General features: G+C 32.6%; 2 protein-coding genes and 1 long non-coding RNA gene across 10 annotated transcripts in view; 1 reads left to right on the top strand and 2 right to left on the bottom strand.

Moving 5' to 3' along the window:
* Positions 1–4,164: 4,164 nt before the first annotated feature.
* On the bottom strand, positions 4,165–15,848 carry LOC107073003 (uncharacterized). 4 transcript variants are annotated; one of them, XM_089171734.1, is made up of 7 exons: positions 14,638–15,848; positions 9,691–9,846; positions 8,976–9,617; positions 8,736–8,822; positions 8,382–8,653; positions 4,385–4,616; positions 4,165–4,312 (listed from the first exon to the last, which is right to left on the bottom strand). In XM_089171734.1, the coding sequence occupies exons 3-7, from the start codon at positions 9,268–9,270 to the stop codon at positions 4,218–4,220; spliced, it is 981 nt and encodes a 326-aa protein (XP_089027860.1). In that variant the 5' UTR covers positions 9,271–9,617; positions 9,691–9,846; positions 14,638–15,848; the 3' UTR covers positions 4,165–4,217. The 4 variants fall into 4 exon arrangements, with proteins under 4 accessions (XP_089027860.1, XP_089027861.1, XP_089027862.1 ...); XM_089171735.1 differs by having other exon boundaries at positions 8,976–9,846; positions 14,638–14,753; XM_089171736.1 differs by lacking the exon at positions 14,638–15,848 and adding an exon at positions 13,490–14,306 and having other exon boundaries at positions 8,976–9,846.
* LOC149032820 (uncharacterized) lies at positions 15,151–19,554 on the top strand. The gene is made up of 2 exons (XR_016176330.1): positions 15,151–15,238; positions 15,840–19,554. It is a non-coding gene; the product is annotated as an uncharacterized LOC149032820 (long non-coding RNA).
* Positions 19,555–20,093: 539 nt separating this feature from the next.
* LOC107073010 (uncharacterized) overlaps positions 20,094–24,334 on the bottom strand; it is a 62,964-nt gene continuing 58,723 nt past the window's right edge. For 4 of the 5 annotated variants that reach the window (XM_015333389.2, XM_015333386.2, XM_089171738.1 and 1 more), the window contains one exon: positions 20,094–21,389. In XM_015333389.2, coding sequence (XP_015188875.1) covers positions 21,203–21,389 — 187 coding nt within the window. In that variant the 3' untranslated portion in view covers positions 20,094–21,202. The remainder of the gene's footprint in view (positions 21,390–24,334) is intronic. The other variant, XM_015333391.2, reaches the window with a different exon arrangement.

Consider the following 24,334-nt stretch of genomic DNA (forward strand, 5'->3'; position numbering starts at 1 on the left):
AGAAGGATTGATTGTATATTCTGTTGACTTATGTTGTCATCGATTGTGTCTTTGGCCGGTTCTAGAAGTTCTTCGATTGTTTTTATTTTATTAGTAGTTGAGGAATTTATTTTCCTGCGTTTATTTGTTCTATTTTTACAGTTTTGTGTGGAAGTTTCTATATCAGTGGATTCGTAGTCTTCATTAGAGTAGTCGGAATTTGGGTTGGAGGAGCTTATTTCATGAATGGTTGGTTCTTGTATTTGTGTAGAGTTAGAAGATATAGATAGTGGTCTTTTAGTTTTAATAGAGGAAACAAAATGATTGTTTGCTTCAATATTTTTCGTTAATTTAGTATAGGTGATATTTGACTCATCGTTTTCAGTTATGTTATGAGTGTTTGGTGTGACGTCAGTTGTGAGTAATGTATTGTTGGTGTTATTGTTTAGACAGACTTTATGATGACTTAGACACACTATATGACCTTCTTTATAACATAAGAAGCAGGTTGTCGATTCTGGTGAAAGATAGATCCAATATTTAGTCTCTTTGTATTCTAATCCCATTGTTTCAGGTAGAGAGGGGAGAGATTCAGGTTTTATATAAATTTGACGCCGAAAGCTAAGAATATGCGTAAGTTCTGGTTCCGAAAAATCAGCTCTCAGGAAGGATATATTTGAGGTAGGACTGATACCTTTCATTATTAAGGTTTCTTTGATGACGTCGTGAGGAATTATGGGGCGGACGTTCGATATTATGATTCTGATACTAGCAGTTATTAACGGTCTAACGTCTAATTCGTGTTCACCTATGCGTATTTTCTCATGTTTACAGATATCGTCAACTATTTTTTTACTTGAGAAGTACACACATACTCTATTGTTGGAGATTCTAAAGATAAAACGTATGTTAAGTTAGCTTACTTATTTCGCTTATATAATCTTTACTAGGAATTCCTTCTCTAGCTTCAATTATGACCGCTTGATCTTTCTTAGGGAATGTGAAGTTTGCTGCTGAATTTGCGTATAATCGATTAGTTTTAATGCCTAGGTTTTGAGTTACATTTTCGCTAGTTATGACCTCTGTATGCAAGCTCCTGTACTCAGAAGACTGCATCTCGGCGAGATTACTACTTAGCACTGTGTCCAATCTGTTGATTTCCTACTATCTATAGTTTACACTTGATAACTTATGAACTTTTCCATTATGTTTTCAAGACACTCGTGGTTTACTAATACGCAGCGTTTTAGACAGATGTCAACACGGAACTCTTATATTTCTTGTTGTACCTCGCTTCGTCTATTTTGTTGGCTTGCAGTTAGCCTTGTGTTTCTCTGTCCCTTTCCTTCAGACTTACATTTATATTTACATTTTCCTCCTGCAGCCTCCATATCTCTAACTTTGCTTGGCTTAACCCGTTCCTTTCCATATATCCCTCCCTTTCTTTGCTATTCTTCGTCTTACCTATTCCTTTTTCCTTCTCTTTTAAACATTCTTTTATCAACGTCCTGTCATTTGCCTTTCTAACCCTGTCCTCGAACCTTAGCGCTCTTTGTCCTGCTTCTATCCTTATCTTATCTCTCTTTGTTTCTTCTAGAATGATGTACCCTGGAGTGCAACGTTTTAGTCCCAGGCACCAGCGTATGTACTTAACTTGACTCCTCTCTAGCTCTACCCTTTCGGCCCAGCCGAATAGTTCCGCTCCGTATAGCATTACTCCTTTTACTAGGTAATCAATCATCATCACTTTTCTTTCGAAATTATCTTTGAATTTTCTCTCCCCTATCCCCCATACTTGTCTGATTACAACATTCACATTTTTCGCCCTCTCCCTCACGTGCTTCGTCAGGTCTTCGTTTCTTTGGAAACGGATCCCTAAGTAAATGAACTCTTTGACCATTTCTACTTCTTGCCATTTCCACTCCCAGCTTGTCTCTCTTTTCTTCCCTCCACCTTTGCCGAAAACTAGCATTTTTGTTTTTTCGGCATTCAAATACAATCCCTTTTTGTCAAGGTATCTTTCTAGCCTCTTTATAATTGCCCTTATACCCTTCTCCTCATTCGCTACCATTACTATGTCGTCCGCATATGTCAGTGACCAGAACTTCTCTTTTCCTACCATAAGTCTCCCATCTTGACCTCTTTTGAGTACCTCTTCCAGATCTGCCGTGAAAATCGTGAACAGTGAGGGGCTCAGCGGGCACCCCTGTTTTACGCCCTCCGCTGTCCAAAACTTCACTGTTTCACCCTTGCTTGTTCTAATCACGTTCTCTGTTTCTTCATATATCTCTTTGACTCTTTGTATTAGTCCTCTACTTATTCCCCTTTCTTTCATTATCTTCCACAGTTTCCCTCTGTCTACTTTATCGAATGCTGCCTTTAAGTCTATAAAAAGAGCATATACTTTTTCGGCTTTCTTGTTGCGTTCTCTCTTGACTACATGCTTCAAGACATATGCGTTGTCTATCGTTCCCCTTCCCCTTAGGAATCCCGCTTGTGTCTCTGACAGTATTCCCTCTTCTATCTAGTCCCTTATCCTCTCGTTTAGAATAGCTGCGTATATTTTGTAGGCTATATCCAGTAACGTTATCCCTCTGTAGTTTTTCGCTTCTTCTACCTCTCAATTTTTAAAAATCGGGACTATAATACACTTTTTCTACTCGCTCGGAAACCCTCCCCTTTCCATACCCTTTTCAGTATCTCCTTCAAATTCAATCGTGTCGTTCCCTCAAAGAACCTCCATACTTCTCCCAGAATGCCGTCTTGACCCGCCGCCTTCTCTCTCTCCAGCTTTCTCAATTGTATTTCAATCTCTTCGTCCTTCAGGTCTTCTACTTCCTCTTCTTTCCCTAGTTGTTTTCTTCGAGCTGTCTCTGTCTTTTCTTCTTTCCCTCCTAGTAGGCGGCAGAAATGTCTCCTCCACTCTTTGTTCGTTATCTTCTCTCCTATTAGTACTTTCTTTTTTCTACCCTTGTTGACGGAGAGCTGGCTACATAAAAAGGCTTGTATCTGGTACACGATTCATTTCTATTGAAAAAGGTATCTTTGGTATAGCTGAACATAAATCTGCCTGTCTGCCATCGCGAAGGCGTGGCTTAAAGCGGGGGCGTACGGTTAAACACGTGAAATTTAGGTGTGAAAAAAATCATAAGGTACACGGATTCTAATTATGGAAAAAGCTTGTATTTATATTAAGGAAACGCGGAAAAATATTGGCAGAAAGTTTGCAAGGAGCTAAAGTGCCGCCAGAGCGCGCCAAAGAGGTATAAAAGTTAATTAAAAAAAAAATCACGAGGTACATGAACAAAAACTATTTTATTTTATTATTTAAACATTAAGGGGACACGTCACCTTCGAGTGTAAAAAAAGCGGTTTTTTTGTGAATTTTTTTTGCAGCCAGTTTTATTAATATCAATACAAATTTTTGGTATATGTAAGTTATATATCTGAACTATATTCACAATTTTTCATGTGTAAAAATATTGTAAATTGTTTTGTCTGTGGCCACTTTTCTAAGAGTCCAAAAAAAAAGGTGATTTTCGGTTGCCCTCACTGGCAAAAATTGGTTCATCAAAAACAAAAAAACCGAATGTTATCCTTTAGTAGAGATGTTTGCGCAGGGAATGAACGAAAGGAAATTTTGATTTTTTAATTTTTCTCAAAATCGCCGAGTTTTTGAGAAAAAAAATTGACATTTTTTCGAAAAATCCTTTCGTTCATTCCCTAGATACATGTATCTAGTATTACTGTACAAAATTTGGTAAGGATCGGATAAATGGTCTGGACGCAGCGAGGGCAACCGTTTTGAAAACGCGAATAGGAGAAATTAACGTTTAAAGTTTTGGTAACTTATTTGGAGCGCTACGGCGCGTTCCGTTTAACCTACTACAGTTTCGTAAATAATGCGCAGATCTTTACCAAAATTTGAAGAAATATTTTTGAAATAATATTCTTTCAGAAAATCGAAAAAAATAAATCGATTGTTTTGTTGACGTGTCCCCTTAAGAAAACAATGCACCAAGTGGCAGACAAAAAAGTGGTGGCGAAAGCTTTGGCAGACAGTTTGAAAATGCGCGTTATCATTCAAGCTTTTTTATTGGGCTTAACGCGATATTTAATTATGGAATAAATATGAAATTATTATACTGTGAATATATTGTTAGAAAGACAAAAAGTGACATTACGTTATATATATTCATATCTTTATTAATTGAATACTGCAAAAATATTAACAGATGCTATTCAATTTCGCTGGCAGTGTCTGACTCAGATGGAAAATCATCTTCGCTTTCATATATCGAATCTTCCTCAGATTCGATTCCTGCATCATCGCCTGAAATATAGTAGGATTTTTACACATTGAAGTAAAAAGAAATTTTATATATTCTATGATAAAGTATTTTACCTTCAATAATTTCAGTATCAAGTACATCTTTTACTGTACTGGGCAGCTGCGGTCCGTTGAACCAGTTGAATTTATATTTGTCTTCGGATATTAACCATCCACAATTCTCTGGTTTTAAAATTGACGGTATTTGTTTGTAAGCATTTTTCCATATTGTAGCAATATATTTTGTTCTTAATAAATGCTGCGTCAATTCAGCCTTGCTGGGCGGTAGAGTCGAAGCATCAAAATTCTGTAATTTTTTTTTCTGGAATGGTTCGTCTAAGTCGTTTACTTTATAAGTTTTTAAAAATAATGCGAATCGGACACTATTTACAGAATCCATAGACTTAAAACTATATAAGTTGCAAACAAATTTCTCGAGCACCGTAAATACGCTATTTTCGTCACAGTCTTTAGAGCCTATTTGATTAAAAGCTTGTTGAAACTCTTCGTTCTTTCTGAGTATCTGTAAAGGGCGTTGCTTTCCCTTCCCGAATAATGCAGGATTAAAATTGCAGCCAGTTAAGGCATGAAATCCAGGTAATGATTGACAGAATAAATCACCTAACGTTTCATACAACGCTGAAACGTCAATGATTCTTTGTCTATTCCAAACTTCTGTTTGTATATAAACTTTGCTACCTTGTCGAACATTAATTATATTAGCTAACATTATAATTAAAATGTCTGTATCGGAGCATTTTATTACAATATTTGCTCTTGATTCAATATTGCACGCGTGGTATACAATTTTTGTATTTGCTTCTTCGTGCAAATCGAGCGTAAAATTATCATTAATTGAAAATAAAATGCTCTCATTTCGAATTTCATATTGATAGCATTTATCGAAATTAAGTAGCACTTTTTTATTTCCTACAAACGGAATCATTTCTTGCTGTTTCCAGTGATTTATTAAAAAATTCACTAATGCTTCTTTAAAATAACTGTTTCTCAGCTTTTTATTAAAATCGGCTGGTCTTGCTTGCTCTGGCCCAGAAATTACATACATGCGATTACCAGAGAAACCTCCTCGCTGTGACCTTTCATAGTCTTTGATAGACGGTGACCAATATCTATCAAAAATTATATGTATTTCATGGGCTTTGTCGTTAGTTACCATTTGCAGTATTTTTTTCGAAACACTGCCAAATGTCTTTGGCAAGTCCTTAATACAATGGATAAAAAAAATCCATCTATTAAACAAATGTCGGTATCAGTCGGAGCCTTACTTTGAACATCTCTTTCCAAACATTTGAATAGAAAAGATTTATCTGTTTTATAAATAGATCCATCCAAGTGACACATACACATTGGAACGGGTGTTAGAGGGTATGACAGAATTTTTTCAACATTAGTGTTTTCATTCATTGATATAGCTAGCATACGTCCGAATAAGTCACGCTGCAATCGTACCTCTTGAATTTTATTATTCACCCTCACTAATCTCTTCTCAGTCGCAGCAGCAAAATTGAGTATTTTATTTTGCTTTATTGTCATTTCGAATCTACTATCAGATTCAGCACATTCAGAAATAAACGTTTCTCTCAAGCGATGACCTGTTTTCTCAACACTCAATAAAAATTCAGTTACTTCTTGCGACGCTGCTCGTCCTGTTGCAATATTAAATAACTGATCGCTCTGAATATCTTCGCTGTTGAAAGGATTCATGTTTTGTTTCAAAACAGTTATAAACTTTTGAAGCTGTGTACTGTCTTTTTTAATTTGGTGCTTTTCTAAATCGCCGGTGATGTCTTGCGTTTTTTTTAATCCTGTTATATCGTACGTATGAGATACTATGGTCGATCGGATACCATGATTTTTAGCCCATCTTTGCCGCGCTGAGATTGAGTTTGTAAAGTGCATGATACCTCTTAATGGTTTAGAAGCAGTAGCATTAACAGTTTGCTCCAACGTTAAATCTACGGGCATTCTCGAAAATGGTTTTTCGGTCCTTTTTACGCCGAAAAATCCATTTTTGAAATCTTCCTCGAGGCCTGGATGCGTTAATTGAACTTTTAATAAATTTTCGTGATACTTTAGCAGCCATCGAGAATAATTAGCTTGATTAAAAATAAAAAATAAATTTGCTAATTTCGGTATCACTTTTTTATATAGTTCAAAATCTCCGAGGCGAATACTTCTCGAAAACATTAAATAATAATTGACAAAATAAATGTACATGGCATAAAACTGTGCAGTTTTACCGTGATCGCCATTCAACGTTGACGATTCAAAATTTAAATAGTCATTTAATAAATTATTTAATGTTTTATTTTCAATATCGAAATTCGTTATAATTGTTGACTGAAATTGTTGAATAATCTCAATCAAATCGGCGCTGATGGTCTTGTTTTCTTTTCTTAGAAACTCTTCGAAAAGTAACGATCTTAATCCTAAAGATACTAATGGGTGCAAACGTTTACAGCGATTAAAATGTTTTCCAGTTAAAAATCCGTTTACTGATCCTGAAGCCAATAAACCACTTTCGACCATCATGTACGGTAATCCGCACTCATCAATAAATTTTCCTATAGCTTTAAAATAAGCCATCATTATATGGAAAGCGCCAAGGTGAATAAAAAGATTGTTGAACTGCGGGTTTTCCGTACACTGGATTTGGTAAGCTATTTTTGCTATCGCTAAGTCATACGTCACTTGTATATACTGTTGCGAACACTCTTCAGCAATTTTTTGACTTTGGCGCATTGTTTCGAAGACAACAGAAATGTTTTTAGGTGAAAGATTTATCGGTGTAAGATAGGAAACTTTTTGCTTCACTGAACGATCATCAACAATCCTGCTATTGTACCCGACCCACATAGGTGTATTAGCGATTTTTAAATAATGTGAAATTACCCAAGTCACATCTAATTTCTCATAAAAAAAATAATTACTGGCTTCAACAATACGTAGATCACTATCAAGGTCCAATAATTTATCCGTCAGCTTGGGTTTCTTCAAGTAAGGAAGTATCTCCGTAGATATGACTTCGTAAGTTCTTCTTCTTTTCGTTGGTGGTGCACTGACGACATTGTCGATTTCAGATTCGAGAGTGTTTGAACAACCTGCTTGTACATTTTGATATATAATTCCCACTGTGTCATGTAGCGTGTCTTTCCCGCTACACGTTTCAACCCATCGATTGTAATTATCGAATGCTACTCCTGTGCTGTAGTAAGGGGATAATTGAATTTCTTCAGGACAGATTATTGACTTACTCAAGGAGGAAAACGTCGCCTCTGTTTCCAGTTCCTCAACAGTATTATAACTAATACATTGGCCGTATTTATTAAGCAAATCAACAATTTTTCGGCTACTTGTCATGCTTTTTAAAGTCATTCCAAGAGTAATTTGTTTTGACGTTTTTATTTTGCCATGATGAATCGCATACACTAAATCTTGGGCTATAGAGTTAACTTTTCGGGTACAGCTACAACTTTTTACTGTCCTAGGATCATTCTCGCAAATTAAAGAACGAAGAAATTGTAAAACATCTGCAGGAATTTCACATTCTCCCTTCATCAATTCAACCGTTGTTAACTTTTGAGGCAGAGGATTTTTTTTTATAGACATAATTTTTTTTCTTAAAACGAATGCTGCTTGTTGCAATATCTCGCTTTCCCCGAACTCACTAAATGATTTTTCGGATATAATGCATCCGTCCCTTGGAGCTATAATTTTACGATTGTACATTTCGATTATCTGCAATTCATCACCATATTTATTTTTCAATTTTTCAAGCACTTTGGCGTTTGTTATAGACGGTTCAAAAGTTGTATATTTTTCCGAAAATAATTTATATAATGCAGTTTTACAGTACTCTACTAAGAATTTTAGCGAATAGCATTGCTTTTTCTTGATTGTATTTTCGGTTATGAAAGAATAAAGTTCATTATCAACTAACTCACGAACTTTTCTTGTAATGTGCCAATCTGTCTGCTTTCGTTCCAAAGCCGTAATATTTTTTAAAATACATTAATTTGCATGTATTGTGGTAGAAAATAACACGACTTACCCCTAAAGACGTAATTTTCGATAACGTCTCACTATCGTTTATTGCAGTTGCATTCGTGACAATTTTTTCAATTAAAATTTCGTTTGCAGATTGTATCAAAGGAACTATTTTTTGTCCTTGCCTCTTCCTTGACTGATTACAGAAAAAACAGGTACCTATATTTTTTACATTAAAATTTTGAACTGCAGGTTGTGCTACGTCGTTTGATTCTTTATTTACAAGCTCGTCATCAGTGCCTATTGCAGATGACTTAAAATTATCGTCACTTTCCACTGTAATAATATATTAATTCTTATTAATTTTTAAGTTGATATTATGTATAAACTATATAACATATAATTAAAATCACATTACCTGCCGAATCGGTACACTGCGAAGATACGGGTGCTTCGGCGGACTTGTAACCTTCTCGAGATTCAACGACTACCGATTGATTACTCTCTGTAAAAATGTATAAATCATTCCATTATTTATTTCACATCAAACCATACATAATCGTATTACACGCACCGAGATGTAATTACATTTTATAACAGGAACTTAAATTACGTTTTCATGCATGAATTACTGAATGTTATTAAAACAACTTTTTACCATGAATACTTAACAGCACCTCTGATTCCGGAGTAGTATCTCCTGGCTGCTGCATTTTGTTATATTTATCAAAATACTTTTTCTGCACAGATGTAAATGTTTTGTAGCAAGATAGGTGATATCCGCTAACATTGTCTACTTTTACTGGTAACACAACATCACTATATTTTAAATTATAAGCGGCACGGACTTTTAAAATATGCTGGCACTTTTTCAATTTGTCTTCTTCAAAACTTTTTATTTTGAGATTGTCTATAGCACAATTAAATACACACTTTTTTCTATCCGAAGCCATGATATGAACGAAATATCAACACTGACGAAATATAACGTCCGATCTCTGCTGAGTTTCGGAGAGCACTGAACTCTCTCTCTCTAGCAAATGACCTTCGGCAGCAGCCCCTTTTGGTCTCTTCTATTATAATCGTATTGAAACATCTGCTTTCCAAGCAAACCTATACAAATCCGTTCCCTTATACCTATGTCATTATAATAGGTGCCCACTTTCACTTTCAAAATTTTGTGAGCCATTCGCTTTCAATTTTACAAGCCGAAGAAGCCGAATACTATCGAATGTTTATTTATTGTTTAAATAAAACTTGATTTATACAACAAAATAAGCATAAAAAATCCCAATATTTCCTAAAAATTAAAGTTGTAAAAATGGTAAAATTTTCGTTTCAGTATTTTATAAATATTAATAATTAATGTATACTTAAATATCCAGCGCGTTGAGTGCGGTTACAAATCTTCTATTTTAGCGCACTTTTTCAAGCCTACCACACCTTTAAGAAACCAAGACTTTAGACACTGTTGCTCCTCCACTGTTTTCAATTTTTAAAGTGAAAACTTCTTTAGAATAGGGAGTGATCTGAAAAAAATGAAACGCTGGTTCAGGCAACGAAGTGGTAGATGGCGAGGCAACGAAGACTGTATACGGATAGGTAACGGAGCCTCTATACGGATAAACGACGGAGCCTGTATACGGATAGGCGACGGAGAGTGTATACGGATAGGCGCCGGAGCGACGGGCCGCTATGCAAGGGCCACGATATTTAGTAAGAAGAGAAATAGAGACAAACATAGAATTGAGCCTGAGAGAATGAGGCATTATATAGCTATACAGTATTTTTTCTATTCTCGGTCTCCTCTTTATACTCTGCTTCGTAGTTATCGCTCCTGGTTGTATATGTGTGTGTTTGTGTGCGACTGCATACTACAAAGCGTGGACACATATTATTTCGATATTCGAAATGTTTGTAGGTAGGAGCGATAGAAAGGTAGGAGAATAAACTGAGATAAACACGTAGGTATGCGACAAAATTATAAGGTCCAAACGAACCAACGGTCGAAATAAAAAAAAAATCATGTGTGCAGATCAGATGTGTTAGAAGTGAAACTTTCAAAAAATTAAGTTTTGAGAGAATGAGACGAGAGAATGGACAGTTTTAAAAGTAAGATAATTGTAGAGTTTATTTATTATAATATTATTACCATATAAAACAAAGGGCACCGGTATGGTCTCTGGGTGGAATAGCTGATAAAAAGTGCACTTTTCACAATTCAAGCAATAAAAATGGAATGCTGAATGCGATAGTTATAAATAGATACCAAAATCATAGGATGTTTATCAAAGGAAATATAATTCGTCAGAAATTAAGTAAATATAAATAATCCTTTTTTTGAAACTCAGATATAAAATTATTTTTGTTAGTATGGTTTTCAATTTCCCGTTTTTATCTACATTCTTGCGCTGGAAAACAAACATTTTAGGATAGACAATATAAAGATATTGCGAAAAACATATGGAAAATACTGCTGGACTGAATGAAGGTTCTGGTAAAATGCAATGAGAGATCTAATAGAGATATTCTCTAGAAATGTTTTTTCAACTTTGTAACCTACCACACTTTCAGACCCTTATTATTTATGAAATATCTCGTCTTTATTCTTTGAACCACAAACTTATCTTTCTAAATACTCTCGTCTAAATAATGATCCGAACAACGAACAATCTAAAAAATGCATTGAATCGTATCGCTCTCTCAGCTTATCGAACTGTGTACATTACGAGTCTTAAATTTCAGCTCCGTGGTAAGCTCAACCGATTCACGCTGGGCGTTCAACATCTTAAAAATGTTTTTATTTTATTGAAAAATTAGTATTAGTTTCTTAAATACGCATATATAATAATTTAAAATATAATTTTCATATATGCATGGGTCAGTACATCTCTTTGGATATTTTTCATATAAAAATCAAATTTAATAGACATACTTTCCCAGTGAACACACCAACGTAACAGTGATATCACACCTAGAGAACATGTAAAATAACAAATGTAATGTAAATTTTACATTCGTGTCATACAAATTGTTATGTAAATGGGACATCAAATTTGTGACGTAAATATGCCATTAAAATTACATACATGTTTCATACCGAGTGACATCACATTAGTAACCTTAGAGTGATGTTATATTTATATAACATAGTTACGTTAGCTTTACATTCTAGATATAACGTCACTATTACATACCTAAGTTAACTTATAAATAACATAACCGGTGTGACTCTATTTTATCATCACATTTACATCACAATATAATATTTCAATTCTGTTCATATTGTTACAGAACACCTATATAAAGTAGTTTTTTTTTTACTTTGGAATTTTATGTCAAATTTATGTTAAAAAAGTAACTTTGAAATTATATAATGCGTTGTAACTGCATTGCTTTATACTGCATTTTGCATAATGCATCAATATTTGAATAGGATATAATTTTACAAAATTAAATTCCTTATAAGTATATATTTTCAGTGCATTAAATAAATATGTCTAATGTTTAGTGTACCACTGGAGGTACACGTGGCACGGAACGTGTTAAGTATATATTATATTATTAATTTTTGTTATATTTTATTATTTAATATTATTTATTAATTATATATGTATTAGTAATATAATGTGAATTAATACAAGTTCGCATGGCTCAGTGAGAAAAATCACCATCCAGTAATGTCCATCCGGTAATCGTATGTTCCCGAGTTCAAATCCCGGGGAAAAAAAAAGTAAAAAAAAAAACTATAAATAAAAGAAAACAATTACATGACCTTAACAACGATTTTCGCTTCTTTTTTATATGTGACGTAAATATGATATTCGAAGTATATCACTGCTATATCACCATTGTAATATGTATGTGAAATTAACATCATATTTATGTTCATTATGTAACGTCACATTGTTACGTGAATGAGTGTGAAATTGTGCGTCACATGTGAGTCACCTGTGACCCGTATGTTATTTTAAGGTTTACGTAACCTAAAATTTTGGTTCTGTAAATGTGACGTCTCGGTTACATTGGTGTGTTCACTGGGAAAGTATGTCTATTAAATTTGATTTTTATATGAAAAATATCCAAAGAGATGTACTGACCCATGCATATATGAAAATTATATTATAAATTATTATATATGCGTATTTAAGAAACTAATACTAATTTTTCAATAAAATAAAAACATTTTTAAGATGTTGAACGCCCAGCGTGAATCGGTTGAGCTTACCACGGAGCTGAAATTTAAGACTCGTAAAGTACACAGTTCGATAAGCTGAGAGAGCAATACGATTCAATGCATTTTTTAGATTTTTCGTTGTTCGGATCATTATTTAGACGAGAGTATTTAGAAAGATAAGTTTGTGGTTCAAAGAATAAAGACGAGATATTTCATAAATAATAAGGGTCTGAAAGTGTGGTAGGTTACAAAGTTGAAAAAACATTTCTAGAGAATATCTCTATTAGATCTCTCATTGCATTTTACCAGAACCTTCATTCAGTCCAGCAGTATTTTCCATATGTTTTTCGCAATATCTTTATATTGTCTATCCTAAAATGTTTGTTTTCCAGCGCAAGAATGTAGATAAAAACGGGAAATTGAAAACCATACTAACAAAAATAATTTTATATCTGAGTTTCAAAAAAAGGATTATTTATATTTACTTAATTTCTGACGAATTATATTTCCTTTGATAAACATCCTATGATTTTGGTATCTATTTATAACTATCGCATTCAGCATTCCATTTTTATTGCTTGAATTGTGAAAAGTGCACTTTTTATCAGCTATTCCACCCAGAGACCATACCGGTGCCCTTTGTTTTATATGGTAATAATATTATAATAAATAAACTCTACAATTATCTTACTTTTAAAACTGTCCATTCTCTCGTCTCATTCTCTCAAAACTTAATTTTTTGAAGGTTTTACTTCTAACACGTCTGATCTGCACACATGATTTTTTTCTTCTATCACGTTTGGCCTTGGCTGTCCTATTTGCTTTTTCTGCGTCGCTCCTTTTTCCTTGTAGGATTATTGGGTTCTTCTAAATGAATATTAACACAAAATATAATTTTATAACCAGAAAACTTTAATATTTAAGTGCACAAGGAATGGCACGTCTATACCGAAGGGCTGTTTCTTATAGACTAAAAAAAAGGAACGAACGCTTACACACAATAGGCATATGGTCAGGTTAGTCCATCGGCGGCATTCATGACGTCAGCCGATCCCCACACCATAAAAGTTTAGACGTGTTAATAGAAAACTATGGCTCCTCTTAGACAAGAAAGAAGAGAACCAAAGAGATTGATTTTCGTTCTTGAATCCGAGTTACATATTCCAACATTCCTCTAACTCTTTGATTCTGTCACTCATTTCCTGTTGCTTTGTTTTCCATTCTTTCTTTCCTCTTTCCCAGCTTTTTTCTCTTTCATTGGAAGCTTTTTGTAACTCTCTGATCTCCTCGCTCTTCGTATCTAATAAATGCCTTTGGTTTTTAATCTCCTCCGTTAGCAAGCTTATTGATACACTTATCCCTTTCAATAGCTGTTGTTCGTCTTTCTGCTTCGGCTTTGTCTCTTTCCCTTCCCCTTTCTGCTATCACTCACTTACACATTGTACATGTTGTTCAATTGTTCCCACCTTTACCGCTCTCGAAGCATTCGTTAGACCGCACTAGAGACCCTGTAGGAGGGACGTGCCAAAGAATTTTGGAGGACTGGAACTTATGTAGTCACGTGATTGCGCGTGAATGAATCAAACATTTTAAATAGTATAAAAGTTGTATATAGTAATAGTGAATAGTGTAGGAGGTAGAGTGGTGAATTGGTTTGAAAAAATTATAAAATAATGAATTGCATCAAATACAGAAAAAAAATTAACCATATTTAATGATCATTAAAAAATTTATATTAAAATAGAATAGGTTACTCAAAAAAATTATTATAAATTCAAAAAGAAAGATTCAATTAAGTTTGATTTGATAAAAGGCATTAAAGTATTTTGAAATTTCAAAACAACTGATAGGAATTTATACAATTTTGATAAATACAATTATCTATTATATATATTATATTTACAATTATTTTAATCATTCGTACAATTTGTTTTTAATTTCCAATATTAATAAATCAGCTAGGATTCCTGGATATTATATCTTCATAACTAACCACAGCCATTATTTATACATACTAAAAATAAACATGGCTGCGCGTTGCATCGGAAGCTGTCCCCCAAAATTTTCAGCCAATAGCAACCCCAGCAATATGTATGGCGCGTCCCTCCTACAGGGTCTCTAGACCGCACCACCTACTCCTAACCTTTTCTTCCGTGTCGATTCCTGTTTTGCCGACCTCGTTCTCCTTCTCCCAATCGCATCAGCGCTTCACTCTCCTGCCATTTCCCGCGCTCGTTTCCTAACCTATTTCACGCTTTTCTTCTTCCTCGCCCTCGCTATACTCTAGCTACCTCTCTTACTCGTCCGCACTCCTCATGGTACCAAACCACCTTCTCTTTCCTCTCACTCTAAAATAAGCTTTCCCTTTCTTCAAAATCCCTCTCTAATCTTACTTCTAATCGCACTCGTAACCCACACTTACCAGTCACACACACTCCCTCTACTCCTCCGACCATTGCTGTATAAATCAGTGTTTACAAATCCTTGAAATGGTTAAAAGAATAGAATATTATCAAAATGCTTTCATTGAAATGCCTTCTTGTAGGAAAAAAAACTAGTATTCAGTTCTTTTCGTAATATTTTATTTTCTGGAAAGGAAAACTCTATTTAGAGACTAAAAGGAAAGTTTAGGAGGGCCATAAAACCATAAACAAACCTAAGGATTATCGAGATATATTGGTGCAATGAACACCCTTTATGCGGTGTCGGGACCTTTGAGGAGTTTCAGATTTCTATCTAAGCACGTACGATACCATAAATAAATAACATTCCGATATTCTAGATCAGATTTCTTGATGTATAGTTTCCAGTACCAAAAAAACATAGGCTGTACCCATTGGTTGACTATAGGGGTGTACCCTTTTGCTATTGGTCAAAAGGATTCGTAATCCCCTTCCCTCCCCAAAGGGGTGTAGCTCAGTTCTGATATAAATATGTGGAAAGAAGTCAGAAAATGTCCTTAGTGCTCAGTCTGTATCTGTCCTTAGTTAGTTTTAGTCTGTATCAGCCCTTAGTCAGCCTTTAGTCTTCAGTATCTGTCTGTATGTTATATCTGTAACTCTTTTGCATTCTGTATTTCTGTAACCACGCCACTTTATGTAAACTTATGTAAATACCGCTCGACATCACATCATCATAATTTAATAAACTATATTATATCATCTTCAGTTTTATATTTCTCTCTGTCTGAAACTCTACATTCTGTAGAAAATTTACATTTGTTATTCAATAATAAATCATAAATTATTGAAAGTAACTGTTTAATTCAAATATTTAAAATACAAATATAGATATTCTTTATATAATTTTTAGTTTATTCAAATTCAAACTGTTCTTTATGTTTAGATCAATTATAAATACAAGATATGGAATATTTTTGTTCAAATAATATTGTAAGATTCGTGAAAAAAAACTGGACCGCTGGACTGACTGGACCGAGTCTCGAACCACGGATCTTTCGCTTTCCGGGCGACTGCTCTGTAACCAATGTAGCTATCCAGGGCCAGCCGACCAGTTCCCTTCCACGAATGCTTAACAAGTTTGGCATGGAGGCGTTCCTCCCACAATATTATATAAAATTATATTCTGATTACAGAATTTATAGGTTAAATATAATTATCACATCAATATAAATGCCTTAATATCATGAAAAACGCAAATAATTCATATTATAATTTATACTTTTAATTTATTATAACAAATTTCTCATTGTAGACGTTGATGTATTTTTATGTTCTTTATTAATGAAAAGCTGATAATAAATTTAAATAACCAAAGAATTTGTATCCAATTACAGATTAAATATTGTTAATTTTTTTTAGTTACAAAAGTAAAAATATATTATACATACATATCTATATATGTTTCTTATTTAATTCTATCCTTATCTGTGGAATATATTTTGATATTGGCAACTACAAATATATAATTTCAAGATTACAAAAAGAAAAAAAAACAAAAAATAAAAGCAACGTTGACAATTAGCAATAAATTATATAATATAACAAAAAAAATTATACCTTTTATTTTATTTAAATAAATATATTGTTTATTTTAATTTATAATTTATTGAATATCAGAATTCACATTCATAAAATTCATATTTTATATACATAAAAAAAAACTTGTGCAATTTGTTTTATTGTGTCTTTTAGCTTTTTTTAATAGTCGAAATAATAAAAAATTGCATAAGAATTCAAAAATAATGTAATATATTTGATAAGAAAGATAATCTAGAGGATGCTTTAGTTTTTAGACAGGCAATCGAAAAAATGAAAACTAACCAATCAGCTTGCAGGATTTGGAAGTTATATTTACATTGACAGCACTGTTAGAAACATTGAGATTGCTTAAAACAAAATAACAATTCAGTCCAGGTTGAATGGGTCGTAAATGCAGTTGTTTCACCTATTCGTGAATATTTTTATTGCACATTATTGACAACTTGTTTAGTCATTCGTAGATTTTTATTATAATACTTTTTTATTTTATAGAATAATCCCGTGTCAGGCAGGATTTTGAAAACGGAATGCAACGAGATGCTGATATTCCCAAGGTATCGAGGTAAGCGCCAAATCATTTTCGCCGTCTTGTTGTTACGATATGATCTCTGTTCTTCCCCTTTCTCCTCCTTTCTTTTTTTTTTGTCAACAAAGATGACCAAAGAACGATTTTTAGCTGATGATTTACTTTTGAATGAGTGACTGAAAATAATTTCTTGCTTATAATCGGGATTTTCTTTCCAAATTTGCGCTGCCGCCGGCGAGATTCATCCTGGAGGAAAAAAGTCACATATACTACGTGACAGCGGCCGGCAAAGTGTTAATATTTTGTACTTCTTGAAGGTGTTCACATATGAAAATACAAATGAAAGATATAAATTCGCAATTATATGTGCATATGCATGTATTAGGAAGACCGAAAAGTAATCAAAATTTTTTTTGCTGGCGAAACAAATATTATAATTACAAATAATTTCCATTATTTTCTAAAACTGCGTCAGAGCCCAAGCAGCCGTTTGATTTCATTTTCAAAAAAAAATTACCGATAGTTCATTGAAATACTTTTCCAAGTCAGTTTTCATTTCTCCAACATTGTTAAAGTTTTGATTTCTTAATCTATATTCTAACGAATTTAGAAGGTAATTCGACGGCAAGAGATCTGCTGAATAGGGTGGATGAGGTAAAAGTTCCAATCCAAACTCACTTATTTTTTCGTGTTTTATTACTGCAGCGTTTTTACCCGCGTAATCTTGTTGAAGAATTCTGTTTTTACTATTGACAAAAACAAATCCTTTATGTCCATTCTATCCAAAAAAAGAAAATTTTTTGTTGTAGGCTGCACGCAATATACGAGATTTTAAAGGTATTAACATGGATTTTAGATATAAGGAGGACAATCGACATTGGAAATTGTACAGTCAACGCGTCTGGAAAAAAGAGGACAGATCATTCTCTTAAATACGCCGCTAGGCTTCGTTATGTTTGCTAATGTCAGGTTTATAACGTCATGGCGTATATGATCTACTTCATATACACTATGGAGGGCAGAGGTAAGGAGTATCATCTCTGTATATGAAAAATGTCCGTCGAAATGCATTCAATTAGGGTGGCGCCACAGTAGCTTCAGTGTAAATTTTAAAAGAAGCGCCAAATATTATTAGAGTAGGATTGAGAAATAAACAAGGAACACAAATTTCACAACACAAATTTTACCCATAACTGTTTTGATATTCACATACTTTTTCATAAAATTAAATGATAAAAAATCAATAAACATACTATTCACAGTTCACGAAATAAAATCACTCTAGCTACATGTTTTCTCATAATAATTCTTTAAGGTTATATTTACTACATTATTTTGTACTACGCAAGTAGTTGAAATTTTTAATAATTAACTACTTTAGTCGCTAATAATATTAAATTTTTTAACTCGGCATATTTCAATTCGTTTACAATTGCTACATTCATACCATACCTTTTGTCTACACCATCGCCATTCTGGAAGGTTTTTGAACTGTTATTTATAGCATACAGCTGGACACTTCTTCCAATTTTCTCTCATATGAGATGATTCTCCTTACCTCTACCCTCCATAACACACACACACATACATTACATTCCTGTGCGACGATAGTTTTAAAAACCTGAATTTAGCCACACTAATGCGGTCTAGTGGCAAAAGATCTGTCCCCTCATTTTCGGACGCTTTCGATACATTACGGTCGTCCTCCTTATATCTAGCCTTCGTAAATAATTAATTAGTTTAGTGGATTTTATTCTTTTTTAAATAGTGTATCATTTTTAGAAGGATTACTTGTGGTATCGCAAATATAATTGCAAAACCTACAGAATATGAATTATATGATTTACAATTGTATGAATATTACCGGACAAAAATCAGTTAGATTTTGTTTTGGTTATTTTAAGGAAAATTTAATTGCACAGTTAAAATACATGCATCTAGGTGTAAAAGATGCAAAAAAATGCATAAGATACTATCAGAAATTTCAAATTGAAAATAATTTTTGATGTGTTTACTGAATTACATTGATTTGTTCATCTACAAATGAAGCTGATTCTTTATTATTATTAGTTTATCCACTTTGTATGAGATTGAACCATTAAAATTAAAGAAAAGATCATTTTAAACATAGAGCGCGTATATAATATATTTTATTTTTTACAAATTATTGGGGTTTCTGTTGAAGATGCTATACATTATTTTGGAAAAAAGAATTAAACCAAAAAGAAAAATATAGATAGAAAATAGTTTCAAACAAATTATGGGTATGAATTAAAAATATTAAAATAAGATCACAGAAAACTTAGAGCTGTCATATGTGTGTAACTATTCTAAATTTTGATGTATAACTAATAAAACGTTTATGGTTGGTGATGTTTTTTTTCTAAATTTAATAAAACTAATCAAAATCGTTTGCTCATAGACATGGTGACCATAAGGGTAAATTCTTTGATACGGCACTGTTCGAAGGAGCTTTCTAAAAATATCGCTAGAGCGCGAATTGAAATTTCAAATTAAGGACAAACAAATGTAATACCTAGAAAACAATTAACCAAGGTTTACTTTGAACTTCTAAATACTGAAGTTATTTTAACTTCAAAATTATTTTTTTTTAAATTGTTTTTAGAGTATGTATAAATAAAAATATTTCTTTAATTTTAAAGTTGTTCGAATAGGAATGATTGATTTTTTAATTAAAGTATATATATATATATATACTTTTATTATATATATTATATATTATATATTATATATATATTATATATTATATATTATATATATATTATATATTATATATTATATATTATATATTATATATTATATATTATATATATATATATTATATATTATATATATATATATACTTTTATTTCAGTAAGCAAATTTTTCAATTTATCTAATAATAAATCTAATATGTAATACATTTATTACATGAAAATAATTTTCTGCAATGATTAGGTTTTTTGTTTGTCTCTTGTACACACATATTTTAGGAGATATAGGTTTTATGTATACAGATATTTAAGAATACGTTATTAATAAATTTCATTCGATTACCAATAGCTTGTCTGATTTTTTTGTTTTCTTTCTATTTTTACTGTACTTAGCATGAAATCTGTAAAAATTGTTGCTCTAGTATATATTATATTAATTACTTTGAATGTATTAACGGGTAAAACTGGTTTACTCATTTATAGTCATATAAATCAAAAGTCATAATTTTATAGATAGCATTTATGATGATGTTTGAGATGTTAGAAATATTTTCTTTACAACAAAAGAATCTTATGTAATTTATTATTACTTTGCTCTACAACTTTGAGACTTTTATAAAACCTAAAGAAAATGTCTTGATAATTTGATATACAGTTAAATAGCACCGAGAATTGTTTTAATCGGACGAAATAAATTAAAACAATTAAATTTAAACTTACTGTAATATACCCTGACTGTATAATATAGTATAAAATGAATATTTCTTGCCAGAAATTGTACATTATAAAGAACAGTTGCATAACGTATAAAATTTAGTTCAATTAATAAGAGAAAAAAGTATAAAAGTAAGTAATGAATTTTCAAATAATATATATTTGTTTTAATAAATACAATTCTTCATATTAATTACGTTACGCATACTGTTTGAGATCGTATTAACATTGATCGCTTTGTATGTGGTACTTGAACTTTTAACAAATGAGATGAAGCAAAACTATAAGGCAAGATTTTTCATAGTAATAGTAAAACAGTTCTTCTTTCTGCTAAATAATTTCTAATCGAAAGATTTGAAATATAATATAAAGATAATGAGAATAGATAATAGAAGAATGATTAATAAAATGGACGCCAATTTATTGTACGTATTTTTATGCATCTATTCTGACCTGAATAATAGATGATGAGATTTTGACCATTTGCATTGTTTTGCAGATTATCAAACTAAAAATAGTATTTACGAGCGTGAGGTAAAAGCAGAAAGAATTAATATTATAGGAACGATCAAATAAATTAGAAATTCTATTTCTTTTTATTATTATTTTTATATTCATTCGAAGAAGTTTCGTATATAATTGATAAGCATGCTACTTATATGATAAATAAAGTGGATGATCATCATCGTTTTGCTTTTACCGCACGAGTGTGTGTCATTCGGCTCGAAAAAAATGATTAGACACGTTGGATTCTTAACTATTTTCTTGTTCAAGGGATTTCTTTATGATATTTCTTCGCATGTTTGTTTTAACAATTTGACTTTGTGATTGCCGCTGTCTTAATATGTGTTGCGAATTGTCGGTCGATCTATGTAGGTTCCTAAAATGGTTAAGCTCTCCTAGCGATGAAGGACGTTGGCAATTCCTTGAATCACTCCAACTGCAAAGAATATAATCTTTTTAATTCAAAATAAATAAAAATTAATTTAACAAGGAGACATTATGGATATGCTTGAACAAATTTAAACGAACTTTTTAGTATATTAGTAGTATACCTTTAAGGTAAAGTATTTCCATCAAATGCCCAGCAGTCAATTTTGAGAAAATAGCTCCTTCTAAAGTTTTACAAGTTTTCTTTTTAGATATTAGGTTGTCCAATATGAAATGGAGCAATGTTCATGTTATTTATTTCAATTGCACATAACCTCATTTAGACGCCGTATTTTGGTATAATTTGTTTTTCGTGTGAATGGTACATCTTTTCCTCTTTTTAACGCATATTTCAGTTTTAAAAATTTTGCAATTTTTTTTTTGTATAGGCGATTAAGTGAGATTATGGAAATCAGCGAAATTCGTGTGTTGATGAAGTATGAGTTCCACCGTGGAGCCACAACACGGCAGGCAGTCACCAATATCAATAGTGTGTTCGGCATTCAAGTGGACAAACGCGATTGTAGCCCGTTGGTTTAAGAAATTTCGTTCGGGAGATTTCGACCTGTCTAATGAACCACGTGGTCGACCCAAGACTCGGGTGAATAATGACGTCCTGAGAGCCACTCTGGAAGCGAATATCAGCCAAAGTGCACGTGAATTATCATTAATGTACAATGTATCAAAGCAAACAATCTTGACTCATTTGGCACAAATCGGTAAAGTGAAAAAGCTGGACAAGTGGATACCGCATGAATTGACGGATGCTCAGAAGGAACGAAGACTCGACGCATGTCTTTCTCTTCTTTCTTGCAACAAAACCGAACCATTTCTCAATCAAATCGTTACGTGCGATGAAAAATGGATCATGTACGATAATCGTAAGCGTTCATCGCAATGGTTGGACAAAGATGAACCACCAAAACACTGTCCGAAACAAGACATCCACCAGAAGAAGCTGATGGTCATTGTTTGGTGGTCTGGCTCAAGTGTCATCCACCACAGCTTATGGAATCTGGCCTATTGATCACGGCGGATGTCTACTGTTATCAACTAGACGAAATGATGAGAAATCTTTCGATTAAACAGCCAAAATTAGTTAATCGGATGACTCCAATTCTCCTGCACGACAACGCTCGACTACATACCGCACGAATGACCGTGTCAAAGCTACAGGAGTTGAAGTTGGAAACTCTCCGTCACTCACCGTACTCGCCAGACCTTGCCCCCACTGACTATCATTACTTTCAAAATTTAAACAACTTTTTATCTGGAAAAAAATTCAATTCCGTACAAAAATAAAAAGTTTTTATTCGAAAAAAATCGAATTCAATTACGTGCATTTTTTGCTCCATTTCATACTTGACAACCTACATACATCTTATATTCTTTTAAATATAAATATAAATATAAGTATGTTCATCAAGTGGCGCGCTAGGGTAAGTATGTGAGCTCTTTTTTTATGATACTTTTTTTTGAGCAAATTAAATATTGGGTTGTCTGAAAAATTCGTGTCGATCTTGACAGAAGATTAATATCCAACGCATTTAGGTTTCTTTTTTTCGGTATATATTTCTTAAATAAATACAAATGTCAGGTTGTTTCACAACCTTTCGCCATCTTTATGAATAACCCCAAATTTCGTTCTACCAGAACTTCTCAGGTTTTTCATCAAAAAAACTTTATGCAACCTACTGACAATCGGCACGAACTTCCCAAAAAACCCCAATATATACAGTGGGTGTAAAAAGTATTCGTACACCGATCAATTTTCGTTAATAAGATAAATAGAAAGAGAGGATTGGAATGCGCAAATAATAACATTAAAAGACCATTGGACCAATTAAAAAGACTAAAAGATTAATCTAACACTTCATAAAAGGACGAAGACGGAAAAAACAATTATATCTATTGTAGAGATTTTGAAGAATAGGTATAAATTCATCGTTTATAAAAACTTCAATTTCACAACATTTTATTTCAAATTGATAGATGTACGAATACTTTCTACATTCACTGTAAATATTGTTTAATTAAGTTGTTTTTTTTTTTATAAAAGCGAGTCGAATGGCTGAATAACAATTTTTTTTTCTTATTCTTTCATAGGAAAAATTATAATTTTTCCTTTAGCATAATATAATAATTCAATGTATATTAGTTTCTAATTATAACTGTATATAAATTATATAAGATTATTACTTAAGGGACCATCTCAGTGTAAGCGGCCAAAAAAATTGTCAATTTTCGTGATTTTTTTTTCGGATGAATAGGAGAAGGGGATGGGATGTTTTTTTTCGAATAAGACCACTCTTTAACAATACAAAAATATTTTTTTCATTCGTTTTTATTTATTTTTACTTATTGTTAATAATTATTTTAAAAAGTGAGTAAAAAAAATGGGGGCAATCGGTGTCAATGATTGTGGTCGCAGTTTGCATCTCAAAGAAAAAAATCAAATTGATTATTAATCTGTAGGGAAGCCGCTATGTCCCAATGGAGGTTTTTTTTGAAATTTGACAAAATGGCGACGGTTTGAAGAAAAAGTACGAAATTTAGCCCTGTTTTTCAACAGTTTTTCGTGTGAAAGAATAGGAGAATTAAAAAAAAAAAGCTTCCATAGGGACATAAAGAATAAAGTAAAAAAAATTCCGTAAAAATTTCAAGTCGATAGCTTGAAAACTCTCCCTCTGAGAGGTGACACCGTTTGTAAAAAGGGCATTTTGAGAAAAACGCGTTTAAAGTTTAGCGCGCGTCAACTTACGCTCCAATCTCTTTTTTCCAAGAAAAGTTGTAGCGACCGTAATAATTCGAATTTAAATTTGAAAATTTTACAGAACACACACAACTATATGTACTTCAAGATAAGACAAAAAAAAATCGATTTTTTTTTAATTTTACACTGAGATGGTCCCCTTAACCCTTTGTGGTCAGTGTCCCCGTAGCGGGGACATGTTA

Source organism: Polistes dominula, unplaced genomic scaffold, assembly GCF_049000335.1.
Source record: "Polistes dominula isolate Pdom_NZ unplaced genomic scaffold, Pdom_raw_medaka contig_84, whole genome shotgun sequence".
NCBI classification, from domain to species: Eukaryota; Metazoa; Arthropoda; class Insecta; order Hymenoptera; family Vespidae; genus Polistes; species Polistes dominula.

Bases quoted from the DNA above. Each gene is read 5' to 3' on its own strand.
- LOC107073003 (XM_089171733.1), bottom strand. From the start codon at position 5,486: ATGGTAACTAACGACAAAGCCCATGAAATACATATAATTTTTGATAGA. The intron at 4,313-4,384 runs GTAAAATACTTT...ACTATATTTCAG, and splicing joins TGATACTGAAATTATTGAAG to GCGATGATGCAGGAATCGAA.